The 21,737-nt window shown below is 45.9% G+C and overlaps 2 protein-coding genes across 4 annotated transcripts in view; one reads left to right on the top strand and one right to left on the bottom strand.

Moving 5' to 3' along the window:
* Positions 1 to 15,889, top strand: part of NINJ2 (ninjurin 2) — a 43,999-nt gene extending 28,110 nt beyond the window's left edge. The window contains exons 2-4 of the mRNA XM_015286843.4: positions 12,842 to 13,073; positions 13,807 to 13,991; positions 14,820 to 15,889. Coding sequence (XP_015142329.4) covers positions 12,842 to 13,073; positions 13,807 to 13,970 — 396 coding nt within the window. The 3' untranslated portion in view covers positions 13,971 to 13,991; positions 14,820 to 15,889. The remainder of the gene's footprint in view (positions 1 to 12,841; positions 13,074 to 13,806; positions 13,992 to 14,819) is intronic.
* A 2,082-nt stretch (positions 15,890 to 17,971) lies between these two features.
* The window catches only part of B4GALNT3 (beta-1,4-N-acetyl-galactosaminyltransferase 3), a 61,541-nt gene continuing 57,775 nt past the window's right edge, over positions 17,972 to 21,737 (bottom strand). For all 3 annotated transcript variants that reach the window (XM_416381.8, XM_046901467.1, XM_025141582.2), the window contains one exon: positions 17,972 to 21,660. In XM_416381.8, coding sequence (XP_416381.5) covers positions 21,552 to 21,660 — 109 coding nt within the window. In that variant the 3' untranslated portion in view covers positions 17,972 to 21,551. The remainder of the gene's footprint in view (positions 21,661 to 21,737) is intronic.

The following is a 21,737-nucleotide window of genomic DNA, read 5'->3' as shown; positions in this document are numbered from 1 at the left end:
ACCCCATCAATAAATGGGCTTTTTTAACTGAGAAGGTAAACATTCAGAATGATAGCATGAGCTGGTTTGGGAAAGTAGCAGATCATACTGGAGAGCTCCAGGATTTCGTACACCTGAATCCTACCTCATTAAGTGAGCAGACCTTTCTTTGTTCACAAAGTTTCAGAATGCATCTTTTGACTCCACCACAAAATCAGTTACATATTCCATTAGCACTGAGGCCCCAAGTCGGCCCCAGGTCTTCACACATGAGTCCCATATCTGCTCTCCCACACCTACGGCAGCTGAGGGTTTAGAGCAGATGGCAATACCACTTCTCTGACAATGTGCTTACATGAGGAAAGTAGGTTCTAACCTACCACTTTTAATATGTAGATCTCCTTGCCTCATCAGAGGTCTGCAGCCCTCACTCTGGTGTCTGTAAAACCATAGAGAGGGTGTTCCAGTATAGCTCTTGCTGGTGTTTCAAAGTCAGTGACTACGCTGGCATGGCACACTAGTGGGAGACACTGTTGGGTTTGGTCTCGGGAGGCTTTGGGTTTACAGGTCAATATTGCTGGCCATCTCTTCCTGTGGAACCATTTATGCACCAAAAGTAACTGAACATGAGACTTAGTTTAGTGGGTAGTACTGGTGGTAGGTGAGCAGTTGGACTAGATGAACATAAAGGTCATCTTCTACCTCAATGATTCTACAAAAAGGGAGAAACTGCTGGGATTTTCTGACCCAGATAAGCTTCCCACAAAGTAATCAGTGTATATAGCAAACAAAACTATTTGCCAATACGCTCAGTTTATTATTTTCCAAGGTAAATGCCATAACTGATATTTTGCTGTAGCTGGCTGCTATTGTGCCCAGGCATTGAAAACAGGCATCAAAGGTATAAAGGAGAAAAGAAAGCTCAGCAACACAGCAGATGACACGCTGTGAGATTCCTAAATTAGCGCTGAGCTAAGTCTGTGCAGCCCCAATACCAAGTTGGGCTGGAAGCAGCAGAGAGCAGGGTGTTGCTAAATGATTGCTCAGTTAATCCATAACCTGAATAAACCACCCACAGATAAGTGAGAGCTGATGGTGTGTAAACTGCCAGAACACAGCCTCTATTCCAACTTCACAGGCAGCAGAGCTAATCATAACTCTGCAAGACACAAAGAAAATTGTGCCAGGGAAGAATCTGATCAGGGATTTTTCCCAAGCTCTGTGTATGACACTGGAGATCGTATCTTTTGCTGCTAACTTCACCTGGGATGGATTGTGAATCAGCATATATAAATCACCTGCCAAACCCTCGAGTACGTCACTGATAAGATAATACAGATTCAAAAGTGCAAGTGTCATATCAGCAGCTGGAGTACATCTGACAGCACAGCTAGAGACAATGACCATTCCTGAAGGTGTTCCTGGACACGATCTGCTTTTCTCACCTCACTTTCCACATTGAGGTATGTTGCAGCTGAGTGATGCAACCTCTGAAAACTCTGGATATGCAGCTGAGTTCTCTCAGCTCAGTGATACTAATTTCGTTCAGCTTCGAGCATTTGTAGTCACTACTATAATCCTATACAACACCAAACTTCCCATACATACCAGTTGGTCCAGAAATGAAGTTACAGTTCCAGATTTCCCTAATGTCAGTCTTTTCCTTTCCTCCATCCCCCACTTCCATGCATTGAGGCAACACATCCCCCAGGTGACAGTTCTGTTGGCATAAAGATACTTAACAGGGAATCTGAGATTTATTCACAATAAGCTGTTACAGAGGCACTGCTTTCACTATCAAAGCAAGAACAGCTACAGCTGAACTGGGCATATAATTTCTTATTTCTACAGTCTAATTAAATATATCTTCATTATGCTAGAGGAGATTGCCTTCATAAACCCAGTCTGACTTACAGAAGTGCTAAGTATATGCCTAACCCCCAAAGCCAACCAGAACTCTTACTCAGTGCCCTGGGACAGCGCAGCACCCCCCAGCATTGCCCCCTGCATGCCCACTCCTATTTCCCCAGGGGAGGTTAGCAGAAGCTTCCTGTGACACTCTAGGTGTATCTACACATAATAGATCTCAGAGTTTCTGTCACTTAGGAGGTGGATGAAAATAAATGGTCTCAGACTGCATCACTTTGCTGCGTGGAACAGCAGCCAAAGCCAAGCGGTGCAGCTGCAAAGTTCCCACTGGTAATACCAGAAGTTCCAGCCCTATTAGGCTCATTAAAAGGAATAGTACTCCACATAGTAGTTAGAGACCACTGTTAACTTTTGAAGTGAAGAAATATAATTCAGTTACTGCTTCCATGAGCCTCAAACAGAATACTGGACTGGATGGGCAACAGCAGTAAAGCCTGATGTGCAGAGATGGACCTAGGCAGGACACCTTGGCTCCTCCAGCTAGGCAGGAATGGGTCATTTGATCTTCCACCCCACATATGTGCACTCTCACAAGCACAACTTCAGCCACATGAGCTTTCTCAGCTGTCTGTGAAGGCTTACTGGTTCACCATCTGGAAAGCCTGCATCACTTTTAGAGGCACAAAACCCTATTCTCTGGGTGCTTAATTTATTTTGAGATACCATTCCCTTTCTTTCCTCTCTCAGTCTAAGCTTTGTCATCTGTGTCTTGGGTTGCAAGGCAATGCATTATATATTCCTGCTCTTGACAGGTTTGAGACTGGTAGACATTCACTATTTAAGACTATATGGAAAACTCACTTCAGAGGAGGACTGTTCTGAATCATTGCTCTGAAAACTGAAACAGCAGGATGAAGTTTATGCTTGCTTGTATTCCGCACAAGAGTTACACTGGATTTAAATCACAGCTGGTTTTATTTCTAAAACACTGTTTAACCTGACCTTCAGTATTGCTTTAACCTAAAACTGAAGAGCCACAGCCATAGCTGCATGAGGAACTGAACCCAAAGCATAATACTTGCCCAAATCTACTGCAGCATCTTTCTGTGCTGCAGGGAAGAGAAACTTAAGACTCCCCGAGGCTGCTATTGAAACTCAGTATGTAGTGTTAAAGCAGGAGAGACAGTCTTACCTGATGAGAAATTTTATTGGGATAATGTGTGCCAGGTGGTTGACATTCAATATTCAAAAGAAAACAATCTAGGGCTACAGCAGCCATTAAAAAAAATAAATCAAATCTAATAAGAGCCAGTTTTACATGCATGACCGGCTTCTGAAGTAGCTCTTTTTTACAGTGCTTCCCTCCTGGGCTTTGTTGTACACATTACTCACAACAATCTTCCAGCTACAACTCAGGCCAGGCTCTTATGTATAATTTTAGTACAAAAGAAAAAAAAAACAAAATGAATTCTAAAATAGATGATTGGTAGATGAAAGAGGAGAGTGCTCTGTATATTTCTTCTGCTCTGTAGTCCCCGTATATTTCATTTGCTGTGTGGATTCCTATGGCACCATACCTTGGATCCATTACATGAGGCATCTTTGAAGCCCAAAGAATTACAGCTTAACTCTTTGCCCTCAGACTTCAATCCCTACACTGCAGCTAGTCAGAGAAGCTTCCATATTACACAGATGTAAACGAGGAGATAGTGCAAGAGTGCACTATCTTGGTAGCATATAAACCCTTTTAGTCATCATCATATCTAAATTCATAATCCACTGGAAAAATACTGCTAGCACAGGGTAGGTGATTGCACTGCCTCACATTTACAGCTGAGCACCACCTGCTGGTTACCTCGAGTCTCATTTAGTTTAGCCATCTCTCCTCCCAGTAAAGGAGGAAATCAGATCCTAGCTTTTAGGAAGGCAAGCTGATGGGAAAGGGGCTGGCTGCTGTAAGGCAGGTCCTAGAGATTTCAAAGCTTCTGAGCTTCTGAACTCAGCAATAAGACTCATGACAGGAAGGTGGAGGCAGCTGTGAGGACACAGCTGGAGCAGACATCAGAGGGGGCCACTTATCTCCAGTCCCATAACATAGAGGGCAGTAGGGCAATAGCCTTCCTCTCTGTACCAGCTCCTCAGTCTCAGAGACCTACACAAAACAAATTCCAAGAGGAAAAAAACCAACAAGAACAGGAGAGGCTGTTTCTTTCTGCCAAATTCCTGAGTGCCTTTATTCACACTGTTGAGTGCTTGCCTCATTCTCATCGACTTCCCTTGAAACATATGACTCTGCTTTGCCCTCTCCAGCACCCCATAGTTGAAATCCAAGAGGTTGAATTTGTTGTTGTGCCACTGATCTAAGGACCACCCAAGGGATTTATCATCAACTACTTCATATGGGTTGTGTAGGAGAATAAACAGCTACTATTAGGAAAAAAAACACAAGAGCAAACAACAAAAAACTACTGATCCCAACTTCACTTTCGCCACTTTGTCTGATCTCACTTGAACTGCTGTGCTTTCAGAACAAAACTGCGGGAGTATAATTTAATCCAGCATTGTGAACTTAAGCTGAGATGGCTAAAGATAAGCGTTTTACTTGTTCAACTTTTGATGAACTCAGTGGAAATAGGATAAGGAAGTCTCAGTACCATTTTTTTTTTTTTAAGAAGAGGGAGGTGTTACTGGCCACTGGCTGCTTTGATGCCAGCCTCTGCCTAGCTGCAATTCACAGTTTATGTGCAATATTAGTGATATACTAATAGCCATGTTTATAGCACCCTATATCGTTGGCCTGACTTCAGCATGGCTGGCTTTTACAGCACCATCAAGCTGCACTGAAAGATTAAAAGGAAAAAACAACCTCATCCTATGAATCCTTCTGTCAACATAAGCTACAAACCCAAACAACAGGATGACTCCACCCTTCAAATTCCTCCCATGTCTTTCTGGTGAAAGCCAAACTTAATATTTCTAATTACTAAGGAAAATCTTCCTTTCTATAACCACCTTAGAACTCCTCCCTGGGCTTTACTGTTCATCCTAAGGCACAGACTCAGTCCAATTAAATTATTAGCAGGAACAACAGAATCAAAGTTTCCCAACTCAGATGGCTTAAGTCATTAAACCCATATAAAGCAACATGATACTAGAAACACTGATCTCAGATTTTCTTCCTGACTACCCTGGGTTTTGTAAAGATGCTGTGTTGGATCTCTCCCTTGGTCCTCACAAAGGAAGGGCTCCTATAGTGGCTCTACCAGCTGTGTACCCAGGCCTCTGGTTCCCAGTGCCTTCTAGTCCTTGCCCAGGAACACCGGCTCCCCAACAAGAAGCAAGCCTCGGCAGGGCTTTGGACACACAACACTGTTTGAGATCTTATTGGGTTTGTGTAGTTCTGCACTTAACGCACACCAGGGGGTCTGTAGAAGTTGCTGGAAGAGGAACCAAGGCTGAAGGAATGGATTCAGCCTGTAAAGACACTTGGTTCATCTCAAAATTACCTCCCCCCAAAATCATAGAATGGTTTGGGTTGGAAGGGACCTTTGAGATCATCTAGTTCCAACCCCCCTGCTATCAGCAGGGACACCTCCCTCTAGACCAGGTTGCTCAAAGCCCCATCCAGCCTGGCCTTGAACACCTCTAAGGAGGGAGCATTCTCAGCCTCATTGGGCATTCTGTTCCAGCATCTCACCACCTTCATAGTAAAGAATTTCTTCCTAATATCTAGTCTAAATCCACCCTCTTCCAGTTTAAAGCCATTTCCCCTTGTCCTGTTGCTACCTGCCCTTATAAGAGTCCTTCCCTAACTTTCCCATATACCCCCTCAAGTACTGGAAGGCCATTATAAGGTCTCCTCAGAGCCTTCTCTTCTCCAGGGTGTCTCTGAAGAGTCCCAAGCTCTCTCAGCCTGTCATCATAGTGGAGGTGCTCCAGCTCTCAATCACCAGTTATTAGATTTAGTCTTTTAGACTGTTCTTAAGACAACCAACTGATCAGAGGTTTTTGGTGCCTTCTGATTCAAGGCCATTCCACCTCAAGGTCCTATGTGCTTCAGATTTCTGTCACATCGCCAAAAAACCACCAACCAACCAGATTCTGGCACAAAATTCACCCTAACCTGATTTTCCATTTCATTCATCCAATATCTATTAGTAATTAACATGTGTAAATTCTCTGCAGAAGTTAACTGTTAGCCTTAAAATAGGGTTAAAATTCTAGAAACACCTTACCTATGTATCTTTGGTAGAGTCAGGATAACAGGCTTGGACTGAGACCAGAGCTCTACTGTGCTAGCCACCATCCACATAAGAGAAGCAGTTTTCTCGTATTTGAGAGCTCTTAATATACAAGAAGTGAAATGGTAAACATGTGGATAAAATTAAGAGCCCAGAACCATAATTATGCAATAGCTGAGACCCACAGTAGTTCTCCAGCCAGCCTGAGAGATGCCATGGATGTGCTCTGAGGTGTTCCCATGCACACCAGTGAGCACACAGCCATACTCTGTCCTAGCACAGTGCACTGTGTCCTCTCTGGGTCACCCACAGCTGCAGCCCTGGCAAGGCAGCAGTCTTCCTTGGCACAGCAGGTTCCCAGCAAGAAGCAACCCCACAAGCCAGAGCTTAATGGAAGGGCGTTAACACTAATTGTATCTGAACAGCCACAGCCATGCTTCACCTCGCATTTTCTTGTGTTAAAATGCAAACAGCCATTTGTTGGAACACCCCTAATGCATTTAAAAGTCTTCCCGGAGACAGCTGATGTTATTTCTAAGTGTGACAGCCCTCGCTGCCCACTGCTGGAAACAAGCATCTGTCCCTGCAACCCAGGTACCAGCTCATGAGTCTCTGCATTCAGTACTTCGTTTGACCAGCACTGACAAAAAAAACCCCACAATCAGACATATACAAGTAATTAGGATTGGGAAGTTATGAAAGATTAGATTGGCAACAGCACCTTTTTTTTTTCTTACATTTCCTTTCCTCCTGATGGGCAAAAGGCCTCAGTTGACACCCAACTCAGCGCGCCAGTTCTGAACAAAATCTGCAGATTCAGCCCTTTCAGATCCAGAGATTGGTTCGATTTCCTGGCAGAGAAGGGAGCTGCGTCTGGCAGATTTTGAAGAAAGAATAGGATGCACCCAGGTGAGACTAAGTCAGCAGGGAGTGTTTGGAGACGCTGGGAGCACTGCAATAGGAGGCAAAGACACTGACCCGAAGGACAAAGATGTTGTGAGTATTAGCACATGAAACTGGAAAACTGCTTTGTGGGTGAAAAAGCCTTATAAATAATAGAGAGACAAAAACCCCTGAGTTGCACTGTTTATAGATATGATTTCATCAGCTCTGCTGTGTTGAAACCCTCAGTCACATTCTCCCCTCTTTCTGCCCAGATGATCACAGCTCCATTCCTCTGGAAGAGCCCTGAGCACTCAAGGTAACCAGAGGCATGCATCAAACCTGGAGATGAACCCAAGCTCCAGAGGGGCTTACAGGGAGGTTTATCTGTAAAACACTAAGTAAAGCTTCCAGGGAGTAAAAGAAGTCACCTCCCTATTTTAATCAACTTTGCTGGCTTATCTGAATGAGGGATTTAACTTATGTATTATATACAAAACACCGGAGCATAGCACACTCCTGAAGTAGATGCTCACATAAGTGATCCCTAGGGAAAGAGCTCACAGACCATCCTGAGTTGGACTCAGTACTCCTTGGGGAGGGGGAGGGGTTTACTTCCAATTCCTGGCTCCACACAACACCACCCAAAAAAAAAATCAGACCCTATTGAACCCTAGACTGCTCAGGTGGCCCTCATTTTATAGTCAGAGAAACAAAGATCAGGGGAAAACAAGCAGGATGCCCTAAGCCACACAGCAAGGCAGGAATGCATAGATGAGGATTTCCACACATGAAAATTAGCATTGGCTCATGGCTGGGGTAGTTCTGAATACCAGGCTGCAGGTTACCAGGCCAACAGATCACAAGAGACCCTTGCTATGTGCTTGTCCTACTCCAGTAGTAGTACCTCAGGACATCTGCTAGGAACCAGAGTCAGAGGGAGCTGGCCCTTTTGTCTGACCCTGCACAGTGTGTCACTGCAGTCAGTGTGTCCCCCCAGTTTCAGAAATAAGCCTGACCCTCAGCAAGGGGTGCAGACACCCTTCGACATGGAAGAAGTTCAGATTTAAGACCTGCCTCTAGAAACGCTTAAGAATCAAAATGATTGATGCAAACACATTTGCTCTTTGGATCCGGCTGCAGACTGAGATCTGGCCCAGCTTTTCTTAATATTTTAGGCCATAAGCCATCCAGCTTGGGGATTTATTCATCTTAACATGTTTAGCTTTGTAAGCACAATGCAGTAGTTACTGTTGTGCCTCCCGGCTGCTCTTCCATTTTTTATAAACTCATTTTTTTCTGCTAACCTACTTTCCCCCACACACACTCTTCCTGTAAGGCTGTTTTTAGCCTTCTCTTGCCTTCTCTTTTTCTCCCCCTAAACACCAGGAAGAATCTGCTCTGGATGCTAAGCACAAGTGACTTGAAGAGGCTCCACCACCAATATCCTGGCTTTGGAAATAATTGTTCCTGCTGATCATATTGCATGCATTCAATGAGCTGTTCTCCCTCTGCTACACACCCCCACCCGGTTGCTTCTGTTCAGCAGCCAGGGACCATGCATCAGCACAGCATAGTTGCTGGTGCCACAGAATGTTTGTGCCCCCCCCCAAACCCATCCACTGCTCCTGAGCTATGGATGAAGGCTCCTCTACCAGTGCTTTTGCCCTTCCAAGCAGCCGGAGGAACAGGCAGGAAAAGAAAACTTGTCTTCTATTCCAGCTCTGCCCTGCAGCCTGCCAGCCGCTTCCTGGATCCCCTCAATTCAGTATCATAAATACACTTAACGAGGGAGTTTAATACAGGTTCGGTCAGACAGTTATTTGTGCAGTACATGATTTATGCCGCCCTGTAGCACAGGCAGTGGCAGATTCAAGGAACTCACCATAGAGCTGTGCCAAAGGGAGAAAAGCGGTGGGGGAAAGGAGACAGCATCCCAAGTGAAGGAAAGGAGCTTGATAACTGGGGAAAAAAAAATATGAAAGACAAGGAGAGAGGCACAGTGTGGGGAAACAGCAAAGAAGAAAACTGAGGGAGAGGATGAAAGAAGAGGACAGGAGCAGAACAGAAGGATGCAGACAGTTTGGGTCCCCCAGGATAAGCGAAACGGGAGCTGGGAGGCACAGTGTAACACACACGTGCCTGATGTGACAAGCAGGTCTCTGCAGGCTGCCAGTGCTGCAGCCAGGCAGGAGGCACAGCCCTGCTGCTGTGTCAGCCGGAGGGCAAGGGCTGGGACAGGCTCGTGATTCCCCTCCTCCTCTCCTCTGTTGCCAGCCACCAGTTAGGTTTCACTGCTGGGATCCCAGCTCCTGCATAGAGTCCTAGCAGGAATGCAATGCCAGCATTGGAGCTGGATAAAGGAGAGGCTTTGAATCATAGAAACATTAAGGTTGGGATAGACCTCTAAGATAACTCAGTCCAAACATCCACCTACCATCACCACATCCCTCTGTGCCACATCTGCACAGTTCTTGAACACCTCCAGGGACGGTGACTCCACCACCTCCCTGGGCAGCCTGTGCCACTGCAGCACCACTCCTTCTGAAAAGTTTTTCCTAATATCCAACCTGAACCTCCCCTGGAGCAACTTGATGCCATTTCCTCTCATCCTATCTGCTGACGGCCTCGCCAACTGTACAGTCACAACTTCACCCGTATCAGTCCTCCACCTGGCTTGTATGTGGGTGTGCAGTGAGATACAGGAGGTGAACAAAGCAAGTGGAGTAGCAAATAACTGTGCCCTCAGAAGTGCTGGCTGAGAGCATCTCTTCATGTTCTGCCTGTAGAAAGGGAACTGTGAACCCCTCCTACTTTGTGAGAGGCTGTTTGTGTTTTAACCTTCATCAACCCATGTTTACAGAGTGCTTTGAAGGCTGCCAACCAACAAATCCTGTGGAAAAATACCCTGGACAGTGAACCTGGATTTCTCCCAGTGCCCGTTTCCCTGTTTGTGTCTCTGTTCTGCTGTTTATCAACTGTGGCCCCTGCAGCATGCACAGCCTGCATTCAGGCTTCTGTTTCCTTTGGCATTCTCCAGCATTTCCCTTGGAACCGATAGGCAATAAGGGCTTCTCCTCAGACATCCCCTCCTGCCAAAGCATTCCCTCAAAGAGGATTATCATTCACATGCTTCTCAATCCCATGTCATCCTACTGTCTCTTCCAGCTTGCCCACCCCTAAAGAGAGGGGCCACAAGACACATAAGGCACACAGTTGCAGTTAGATCTGCTGTTTTTGCCCCCTTCTTTGAAAAAGGCTCAGTAGAAACTGAGCAAGCAATTCAATCCCATTTCTCACAGCAGGTAAAGGGGGTTGAGGCTCAAGTGGAGGGAAAGGTTTGATTCAAGTCAGGAGCTCCTGACTTGATTCATCTCCACAGAAGCAACTAGGAACAGATGCCTCAGCCTCCTCGTGCCAGTCACTTGTTTGACAAAGGCTTTGTCTGATTTGTAGGGAGTCCTTGTTCTCACATCCTTCATTCCTCATTAAGGAGATAAATTGTCAATGCTCAGCACTGTAACGCTGCCAGGCAGAAGGCTGACTTCAGAAACAAGTACACTAAAAGGAATCAGGTTCCAAGCCTTGCACTTAGGTAGGTAGTGCTCTGCTGTGACAGGCTCGTGTGATCTTCAGCCAGCTGAGAGGGTGTAGCACCTAGATCCAGGACTTGAAGATATCCTCAGGATCAAGCCTTCTGCTGGCCTCCTTGTCCCAGACATAAGATACCTCTGTTCTGCTGCCCCAGACATCACTGGATCATTTGGGTTGGAAGAAACCCTTAAAGGTCATCCAATCCAACTCCCCTGCAGCGAACAGGGACATCAGACAGCAACATTTAACAAGTCCTGAACCCACACATTCTGTCTTAGAATCCTTACTGGCTCCCCAGTCTTTCATTTCTCTTTCCAGCATCCTTTACCTCTTGCCTTAACCAAGAAAGAAACAGACTTTACAGAAGAGCCTCTTAATAACAGCAGCCTTAGTGTCAGAAAACACAAGAATTACATGCTTTAAGCTAACAAAACAATCCCGCAGAGCAGCTCAGAAAAACAACAAGAGAGGCAGTCTATTTTTGTTGCCATACTCTCAGCCCTGTCTCAGGTGGACAGACAACCGTCCCCTTTCTCACTACCAGTAAAGGAGGTTGCAGCTCAAGGGGAGGATGCACTCCCCCAACCCTAAGCAGGCGTCTTAGGGAGCCACACTTCTCAATTGTTCAGGCCAGACACAGTCCTCTTTTTGTTGCACATTTTTTTCCACACAAAGGAGACCTACAATTGTCTTCTGAAATACAGCCCTATTTTGGCCCCACGTGCACACAACACTCTCCCATGTTTGCTGGCCCTGCCCAGGGCAGAAGCAGCCAGAAGATCCCAGAGACACACAAGGAGACCAGAGACAGCAGCAGAGTTCATCAGCCATAGTTTCTCTTCAGTGCTCTGCCCAGGGAAAAGTGCACATCCTATGCTTTATCTAACACAAAATGACGAAAGCAGCACTCAGTTTGATGCAGGTACATCCCTGCTGCCAGCACACATCTAGAGGAACCTCTTCCACACTCCACTGAACAAAAGAGGCCCTCCAGAGGCCTCCTCCAGTCTTTTGCTCTATATTTATAGAGTTATCCATCAGCCAGTGCTGAGGGCAAGGCTGCCAGCCATCACTGACAACTGAGAGGAGGCTGATTGCCAAGACTGAAGCCTGCCTACTACATGGACAAGTTGTTTTTCATTCTTCTTGAGAAAGATCACAGCTTGTAGATGTATCTGAACCTTCTCTTTGCTGGTGTTTTTTTTTTTTTAATCAACTTAGGACATTCTGAGTGAAGACATTTGTCTCCTTTCTTTTTTCCTTTCATCATTTGGGTCAAGGCAGCTGATGGAGGAACTCATTTGAGGATAATATAGAAAAGGCTGATGGCTAAAAGCAGCCAGATGACCTATACCTTGTAATGAGACCACCCACACCTTGTAAATACCCATTTCTCTCCACTGATGAGACATACCCAAGGGATTAAAGTTAGGTGTAATGAATCCCACCCCATGTCTCCAAGCATCTCAGTGACTGATGTTTTGAATAATGCCCATGGTTTCAGGAAAAAACATGGATTGTCACATTTGCTCTCGTGCATTGTCTAAGAGAGCAGCCAGCAGAAAGTGTTCAGAGACTCTCTTCTCAAGTGGTGTGCACAGATAGGACAAGGAGGGATGGCCTAAAACTTGAACATAGGAAGTTCCATACAAACATGAGAGAACTTCTTTATGGTAGGGTGACAGAGCACTGGAACAGGTTGCCCAGAGAGGCTGTGGAGTCTCCTTCTATGGAGATATTCAAGACTTGTCTGAACGCCTACTTGTGTGACTTATTATAGGGAACCTGCATTGGCAGGGGGGTTGGGTCTCTATCTCTTGAGGTCCCTTCCAACCCCTGCCATTGTGATTCTGTAATACAAACCCCAGCCACTGACAGTGCTTTGAGCACCAGACCCAGAAAGAAGATTTCTCTCTAATCCCCCTGAAGTCTGGGGCTTGTCTGTACCCTGAAGGTAGAGAATTTAATAATGCTTATTAAATCCCTTGCTCTGGGTAATCTACATTATCATAGCTCTGGACAAGCTTTTTTTCCACAAAAACACTTTTCCTGACCTTGCTGAGCTCTTGGTCACCAAGAATGCTTTGTGCCTATTAACACCACAAGATGACTGTGAGGGAAAACTGGGTGCTCTCGGCAGGCTTTTAAACACCAAGCTTTAACTCTTTCCCAGCTTTCTAGATAACCCTCACAGGGATGCAGCAGCTTGCCTGACACAGACAGGCCCATCAGCTTAGTGCTTGTATCAGGTCTTGCAGTTTCTCTTATCTCCCCAGGGCATGAATCCTCATCTGCGAACCAATGGGCCAATGAACATCAACCACTACGCAACAAAGAAGAGCGTGGCAGAGAGTATGCTGGATGTGGCACTGTTCATGGCAAATGTCACACAGCTCAAAGCCGTGCTGGAGCAGGGGACTTCCTTCCAGTACTACACCACCCTCATTGTGCTCATCAGCATCTCCCTCTTCTTCCAAGTGGTGATTGGGATCCTTCTCATCATCACTGGTAAGGCAGCCACTGAGATGCACACATCACTACAGAGTACTGCCGGCGTGGGGATGGGAGGGAGAAGCCCCTTGCCCCAAAACATTCTCCTGGCTGCAGTCAGGTCTCTGGGAAGGCTGAAAGCATCTCAACACTAGTGATGTAGGTCTACACTACCGCATCATCAAATCACCTAGGTTGAGAAAGACTTTCAAGATCATCAAGCCCAACTGTCAACCTGACCTACTGAGTCCCATCACTAATCCATGTCTTTTAGCATCACAAAGCATGTCCCTTCACACAGCTCCTGCAAACAACACATTTCAGCTTCAGCTTTCACCTCACCCAAGCCAGGGCCTGACAGAAAGATGTAGGCAGAGATATTCTCTATATTACATTGAGATTTAACCAATCCCACAGGTCTCCTAGTGCCATATAGACAGTACATTAACAACAGTGTTTCAAAAAGACTTGCCCAGTGTTTCACCTGAAATAGGAGTTCCTATACCTCAGCCTCAGACATGTCTCCAGTATTAAAGAGAGCAGAACCCTACCTTTTCCTGTACATTGTAGATGTTTTCTTTATCTGGAACATGGGATCTGAGGCAACAGGAAATTCCAAGGTATGTTCTTTCCTATGTCCCACATGCCTTTCCAGGGGCACTTTTGCCAGGAAGGGAGGGCTTGCAGGGGTCGATGGACTTGGAGTCAAGACACAAATGACCATTTGTTTTTTTTGCACTGAATCACACAGCTCGTTTGAACCTGAACGATGTGGCAAAACAACCCCGCCTGAATATACTCAACAATGCTGCAACAGCTCTCATTTTCATCACAGTCATCATCAATATCTTCATCACAGCCTTTGGGGTGCAGAAGACAGGCCTCTACCCTACCAGGAATTTTCGACCTTATTAAGTTAAGGGGAAGCAGAGCCAGGTAAGAAAAGGGTGAACCCCATCACTGCCAGTCCCTGCAGGAGCTCTCAGTCTTTGAAAGCATCATTGCAAGGAGGAGAAGCAGAAGGTAATACTGCATGAATTCACAAAGGCTCTCCAGAGCCATGTTGGTATCTTGTGGGCATGTGAGGTCACTGAACAAATACAGAGAAGGAAGATTTTCTAGGTCTATAAAGAAAGAACATTGAACATTCCAACTGCTGGTATTCACCAGCAAGCAGTTCTGTTCTCAGAAGACTGCAGATCTCAGGCAGATGCAACAGCAATTGTGACTGGGAGCTAAATTTGGGAAAGAAAATGAGATGTGCTGGGAGATACCTGAAGATGGCATCACTATGTGAGCAGAAAAAAGGGAAGGTGCTTTTTGGGGCAGTGGGGAAAAAGGCTCTTAATGGTCAGTGCAGCTGGCAGAGGTCATTTTAAGAAGCTAACTTGAGAGTGTCTTGTGACTGAGATCCAATCAAATGCTTGGGTTCAGACATCAGGTCAGATGAGGTCAAGAAGCAAAGTTCCTGTTTGCTTACTTATCCTGCAGTGTGTAAGCACAGCTTAAGAGGAATGTAATAGGGCAACAGCAAGCAAAAAATAAACTTGATAGACCCATGACACTCAGTATGAAGGCCAAAAGCCTCCATAAAACATTGCTGGCTGGGGATCTAAAGGGGTGGGAATGCTGAGGACCTGCAGCCTCCACCTGTGGTGTGGCCATGGTGCCAAGTGACCCACTATGCTCCAAGAGCTCCTCTCTGCCTGTGCAACATGGAGAAGCCTGCCACAACCTTACCATCATTCCTTGTCTTCCCTGCAGGATCTGAACAGCACAACCAGTGGGCAAAGCTCTCCTCAATGTTTTGAGCGATCTCAGCAGGATCCCAGCAAAGAATCCAGAGAACCAAGTTAAACTATCAAAATCGTACGTGTTGTGGCATCCCTGCCCCTTAACTATAATGCCTGTGCAGTTCTGCAGGGGTGAAGATTTCCATTGCTTTTCAAAGCTAGAGCAAACTTCGCAGCGATCTCTAGAGAAAGCTGCAGAAACAGCAGCAGGTACATAATTTCAAGGCACAGTTCTCTAAGCCTCATCTCTTACTGTAGCTGCCTGCTTCACACAGTCAATATTGGCTCATTTTGTAGAGAAGAGCGAACAATGTACTTGGTAGGACAAAAATATAAAATATATAAAATATCCAGCTTTTTTGGTCTTAAGCATGATTTGCTATATCTATAATATAGATAGCAGTGCTGACTAGTAGTTTACCTTCCAAATGGAGGAATGGCTCTCTCAAACCAAAAGAGGTTATCCTGGGACAATAGGAAAGTACACGTGTCAACATAGCTAAAGAGAGAAAATATTTTCCTAATTGTTTAAAAATAAAATGAAATAAGAAACAGTTATGAAAACAATCATATATTTCCAGTATTGGAAAGTTCACAATGACAGAAAATAGATATTATGTTCTGATGTCATCAGCATGGGTGTATCAGGACTGCTGCCCGAGCAGCCTAACAAAAGGTAGGAGAGAAACATCACACATGAGACACTCTAGGGCTAATTGCCACGATGAGACACGACAGATGTGTAGGGTATTACTTTATTTATAAGTTACCATTTTAATTTAAGGTGTTATCGCTAACGTCAATGTTTTAAATGTGTAATCTCCACATTGACAACGCTGGGAACTCTTTTCTTAAAGAAAGATCTTTCCAGTACAAGCCTCTGAATTGAAGATTTTTCAGATTTTCTTTAAGTAGTAAACATTTCGGATCCCAGATTTTATAAGTCCGCAGTCACAGTAATTGAGATTTTAACAGCCTGGTGTAAGCCTACTTAAATAACAAAATGCTTTTCTGATTATTAAATGTTTTTTTCATTCTATAGCAGAATGAGTGTGACTATTTCATTTTGCAGATTCTTACCAAAACTGAGAAAGAAGTGTCATGAGGAAGTTCACACATCAATCTTTAGGAGCAACTCAGAGTGACCGACACTTTGAAAAATAGATATAAGTAGATTCCATTTACACTCCATATCTGCCGTCAAAGAGCTAAATTTCTCTTTAAGAGGTGGTGATTTGTTCTGGAAACTGCAGATGACCTCACTAACAACAGCACACAGGTACGACTACCGGCCCACATCAGGTTGTACCTGCCAGTCACAGTGGCTCTTTTTGCAGCTGGAAGACAGTTGCATATAAAATGTAGAGTAGAAGGCACGTATGCTAATTTAAATTCTGATCAATACAAAGCTGTGTAGAGTTTGGATTTGTTTCCTGTGTCAGGTAAGGCACTCTTCTTCCACTTTGTCCTAGAGATCATAGAGCCATAATGTTTGGAAAAGAGCACTAAGATCTTGAAGTCCAACCACAGACCCAACACCAAGATGCCCGCTAACCGTGCCCTCCAGAGCCACAGCCACTCATTTCTTGGACACATCCAGGGACAGTGACTCCATCACCTCCCTGGGCAGTCTGTTCTAATGCATCACAACTCCTTCTGAGGAGAAACATTCCCTAATATCCAACTTGAACTTCTCTGGTGCAACTTATGGCCATTCCCCCTCACTGTTACTTGAGGGAAGCAGCTGATCCCCACCTCATCACAACCTCCTTTCAGGCAGCTGTAGAGAGTTATGAGGTCTCCCCTGAACCTGCTCCAGACTGAGCAATCCCAGTTCCCCCAGTCAATCACCATAAGACCTGTGCTCCAGACCCCTCACAGCCTCGTTGCCCTTCTCCAGGCATGCTCCATGGCCTCAACGGCAGCAAAAGGCCCGGAACTGAACACAGTACTCAAGGTGCAGCCTCACTAGTGCCAAATATGCAATGACAGTAGGTCTGGAGTGACAGTGAGCTTGTTAGTCATCTCAGTCCTCAGTCTCTGCTGACAGCAAATGCAAATGGAGGTGGACATACCCAAGAAGCCTCTATTACCCTACTCTCCTCTGGAAAGAGGCAGCAAAACTGGTTTCAGCTGCTGGAAAACTATCTAAGGGCCAAGGGCACATGGCCACTACTGGCCAGCTGAGCTCACATGAAGGTGGAAAAAAAAGTTACACAGCCACAAAACCTGTGACTCACTGCTTCATGGAGGCAAAGCAATGGGTACTGATGACGTATATAACAAAAATAGAGGCTTGGCTGGGAAAGAAGCTACAAGAGGATATTCATTATCAGACCTTAACTACAACATCACTGAGGGAAAAAGGGGCTAAGTTCTAATACAGATAAACAGTTGCTATGAAAGAATTCCCAACAGCATAAGCAGTGGGAAAGACCCAACTCAGGTCTAAGCCCTCAGCTACAGCCTTCTGCAAGAATTGCCCCTTTGCAAGACAGACAACTCAGCTCTCTGCATTACTGCTTTACAGTACTCGAGTGTAAAGAAAGGAAATAGTAAATACAGCTGCTTTAATCCAGTTTAGCACCACCCACAAAATACAGAGGTCATAATCTAGTAATAAAGAAGGAATTACTTACCCCTTTCCAACAAAGAGGGCTCACCAAAGACGCCGAAGAAAATAATCACCAAGGAGAGAACCTTCCCTTGTGCTGGCCAGCCCTTAAATGAGGTTAGGGAGGATGGAGACTGGTTCCACCCCTTCTGGTTGCACAGGTGAATTGCTTCCACCTGTGTTCCCATGGCTGGCTACGCCCCTTCACCAGGTGCTCAATCACTGGTACACACTGTGACCTAACAGTTCTCATACATTTTGCTTTTCTGGAACATGTATTTATCTGGTATTTCTGCTCTGTTCCACAAGATAAGTCTTGGTAAAATGGATGGAAGTCTGTTTGGTTGCCATCCCTTGCTCCTTGCCAGCCTCCTGCCTGCTTGTTGGGCAGAGGGATCTGGCTCTGCAGTACTGCCTATATCCTCAGCTAGTTGAGAGCAGGGAGGAACATTGGGTATCCATCCCCTGCTGTGTGGTGATGCAAGTAATACGGAGACAGAGCAAAGCACTTGTAGGAAGACTGTATATTTATAAAATGTGTGGGGGTACCAGTATATCCCCCAGGCCCAGGGGTTGTCTAGAAGGCACAGAGCCACTTTAAGGCAGATAAGTCAAAGGTACAATCCAGATTTATAACATGAGGCATTGGTACATAAAAAAAAAAATGAACAACTTCAGACAGTCATAGGCAGTGAGGAGAGATGTTCATACCAGGCAAATATTAGAAATGATGACAAAACAAGTCACATTATTGTTTCAACACAAGGCATTTCACAGAATAAAAGCTGGCCCTTCACTGTTCACTTTGCTGAACCATAAAACGACCCCCCCAGGCCCACAGTTCACTGGCAATGAACAAGTCCTGCCAATGTAGCCAGCACCCTGCAGTGCAGCCTGCACACAGGGGACCAGAGCCTCCAGCCTGGCTGTATCCTGCTGCAGGGAAGCTCTGTTCTGCACGGTTGCCCATGGTTTTCCCTCCACCCCCAGCCAGGGACGCACCAGAGCCCATGTGGTTGATACACAGGAAATGACACGCAACTCATTCCCTTCTGCCTCAGAGATAGGACATGGCCAGGATGTAAACGAAAGCCAGGAATGTGGGGCAAACCTCACCACAAACTCAGGCAAAACTTCTTAAAACTTCCCTGTGGCAGAAATGAGAATCAGGAGTCAGCTTCCCTGCTCTGGTGACACCAGGTTCCCTGCTTTTGTGCTTTGGGATCTGCTGATGGCCAGGATGAGCCCTCTGTGCTGTGGTATGTGACACTGGTGGGCCACCTGGGGACAGTTAGCTGGGCATCGTGGTGGCCTGGCCACTGCTCTGGATGGCCACGTCCTCTCACAGTATGGCTGTGGGACCACCCACTCCTACTGCTTGCCATACCTCCATTTGAGGGGGAGGAAAGAGCTACAGGTTGTTTAGGAAGAGGGGCAGCAGCCTAAGGGTGAAATCTGGCTCAGCTCCCACAAGATTTCCTGCTGGCCATCAAGCCAGCAAGCACACAGCCCATCATCTTCAGACAACCAACAGTAGTCTCTGAGATTGTGGACTACACGATGGCCTCTGTCCCCATGAGCTCTCTCCAAGCTCCTCCACAAAGGCTGCCAACTAGTGCCAATTAGTGTTAATCATGTTTACCACCACAATGCTTAAACACCAGCTAAGAGTCCTCATTGTGCTAAGAACAGAAGAACAGTTGTGATGGCAACTTTTACAGTGGGGACACTGGCCTTTAGGAAACTGGACTGAGCCACAGTAACTCCTTACATGCTCACTAACGAGTTCCCATGAGGTAGGCAGCTCTGGGCTAAAGGTGTGACAGAAGGAGCAGCCACCCAGCCAGCTAAAGCACGGGTACAAAATCCTCAAAACCTGCAAGTAGTGCTGGAGCCAGGGTTGTACCCTACTTTCCAGTCCAGTCTTTGATGGTTATCATCTCTGGTGAAGAAGAGGAGTTACTCCTATCACAGAAGCCAAGGACTGTGGATTACCTCCTGGATGCACCTCATTCTCACCGCTGTCTACAGATGAACACAAGCTGTTGCCTTTAGGTGCCACAGATTACGCCTAAGACAGATGTGAAAGCACAGAGGAGAAATCAGCCATCTTCCCTCTGTCTGACATTAGGGTCACCAAAAGATCTGCCAGCTCCCCCTCAGCAAAGTGGCCACAATGCCATTCTCTGCATTTCATTCTTACTGTCTACATGGGAAAAGTACTTTCCCTCATTAAAAAGACTGCTCTGGCTTGGGCAGAAGGCTGAGGCTGTCTCTTCTTAGCTATTCAGTGTCTGCATTCTGGCAAAGGCTGCATGGAGCGATGGACATAGCACTCTTACATACTTCTCACCATAGCTGCACGATGCACACTGAAACTTCCTTAAATACAGCTAACTCCATCAGGGACAAAACCCAGACTGAGGCAGCCAGATGATTTGCCAAGATTTATATTTTGTGGGCCAGAACTCACATGTTCCATTTTCTACCACAACAGTGGAGCCTGATGGGCTTGTCAGGCACCTTGGATTTAATAACAAATATCTATTCTGAATTGGTATCCGCTCCATCAGCCTAAAAGCAAGCAGCTCCAGTACCATGTCAGCCATTGCTTGTGTGCTGCACACCTCCGTGGCTCACTATTCAACAACTCCCTTCATTGCTGAGAGTCATGTGCAGCATTCAGTGTCACACTGCCCAAGGAAGCGTGAGACCACCAGCAGCCTTTTCAGCTTTGTATGGGGACCCTGAAGCTCCAGTGCAGAGTGCAGTCCTGTAAAATGGTTTTAGAGGTAAAAATCTTGCCTTGCACTAATGGTAGTTAGGGGCTAAGAATTTGCTCTAGTGTCAGGGTGGCTGTGGACACAAGCTCTTCCCACAGCTCGCTCATCAGTGCTGGCATGGGTCTGACCATCGTTTTATTCGCCCGGACCTCTTCTGCCCTCACTGTTCCTTACAACCAATGCAAATGCCAAGGCCTGAAGCCATCTTCTCCACACTGGGCTCCCATGGCTGCTCCAAAAGTGAAGCACCAACAGTCGTGCCAGTTCCTCAGCCAACACAAACAAGTCTGCTCTTTACATGGAAGTCAAACTATAACAGGACCTAACTGTGAGGTCTTAATTTATTAAATTAAGTTTTAGATGCTGCATAAATGTACATGATTTAGAGAGCAGAAAAATCTGTCTCCTCTTTTTCTGACAAAATCTCAATATATCAACTAATAAAATATTGCCACTTCTTCCCTGTGAGGGTTTCCCTGATATTTTTAGGACAAACATGTACGTCTGTCAGATAAGGCTGCGAGATTCCTCCTGAGATGCCCTCCAAGTGTCTCTGTATAACCCCTCCACTATCCTCAGGCAGTGAATCAATAATTCAGGTAGAGCTGAAACATCACCCCCTGTCACCTTGCTCCACTGCAGGCAAATGTGGCTCTCATCTGGGAAGTGCACTTCAGTCTCCATCCACACTCAGCGAGCATGGTTTCTCATAATGACTGAAGTGCAAAGCACAGAGAAACACCTAAGCACCAGCAGGGTAAAGTGCCTATCAGCACCTCCTCATCCAGAATGTTCTGGGGTCAGCACACGGGCATACGGACACAACACAGTTCAGAGAAGATATTTTGGTCCCCTGTCCGAAAGCATTGATACTAGAGAGATGGGGAAGGGGTTGGGAGGGAAGGAGAGGTTTTTTGTTTGTTTTTCCTCTTTTTCTTCAAGTATTGAAAGAGAAGGTGCATTCCTGTAAATCATTCTGGTGCTTAGCTGGGATTTCTGTTTGATTTGCACCATGCAAGACTCAACAGGAAATATGGCACCTCTCCCACTGTACCATCCACCAGACATGCATGGCAGGAAATATGAATCCTTCACTGTGCAACAGCTCCCTCATTTGACTTCCCAGCAGGACACGGATCCCATGCTTTGGATGCAATGGTTCACAAGAGAAGCTCCAGCTCCTCTAGCCTGACAGTGCCTTCTTCTGCTGTGCTGTCCCAGTGGTGCGCTTGGCTGCGTGCCTCGATAAAGTGCACACCAAGGCAAGATGGTGGATGGTGCTGCTGAGCATCTCTGGGGTTGAAGGCTACAATGTTTTCAGCTGGCGCCGGTTCCACATGCCCCGCTTTGAATGAAACCAGTGAAAAAAGTTTCTCAGGGACAGACGCTCCACTTCCAGCCCGGCCTGTAAGATCCTTGCAGAAAGAAGGGTACATTTAGGAAAATCTTGATGACAGCAATACCAGGGAGCTTGGCTATGGGGGATCTCTTT

Source organism: Gallus gallus, chromosome 1, assembly GCF_016699485.2.
Source record: "Gallus gallus isolate bGalGal1 chromosome 1, bGalGal1.mat.broiler.GRCg7b, whole genome shotgun sequence".
In the NCBI taxonomy this organism is placed as follows: Eukaryota; Metazoa; Chordata; class Aves; order Galliformes; family Phasianidae; genus Gallus; species Gallus gallus.
This window is presented reverse-complemented; position numbering and strand designations above follow the sequence as displayed.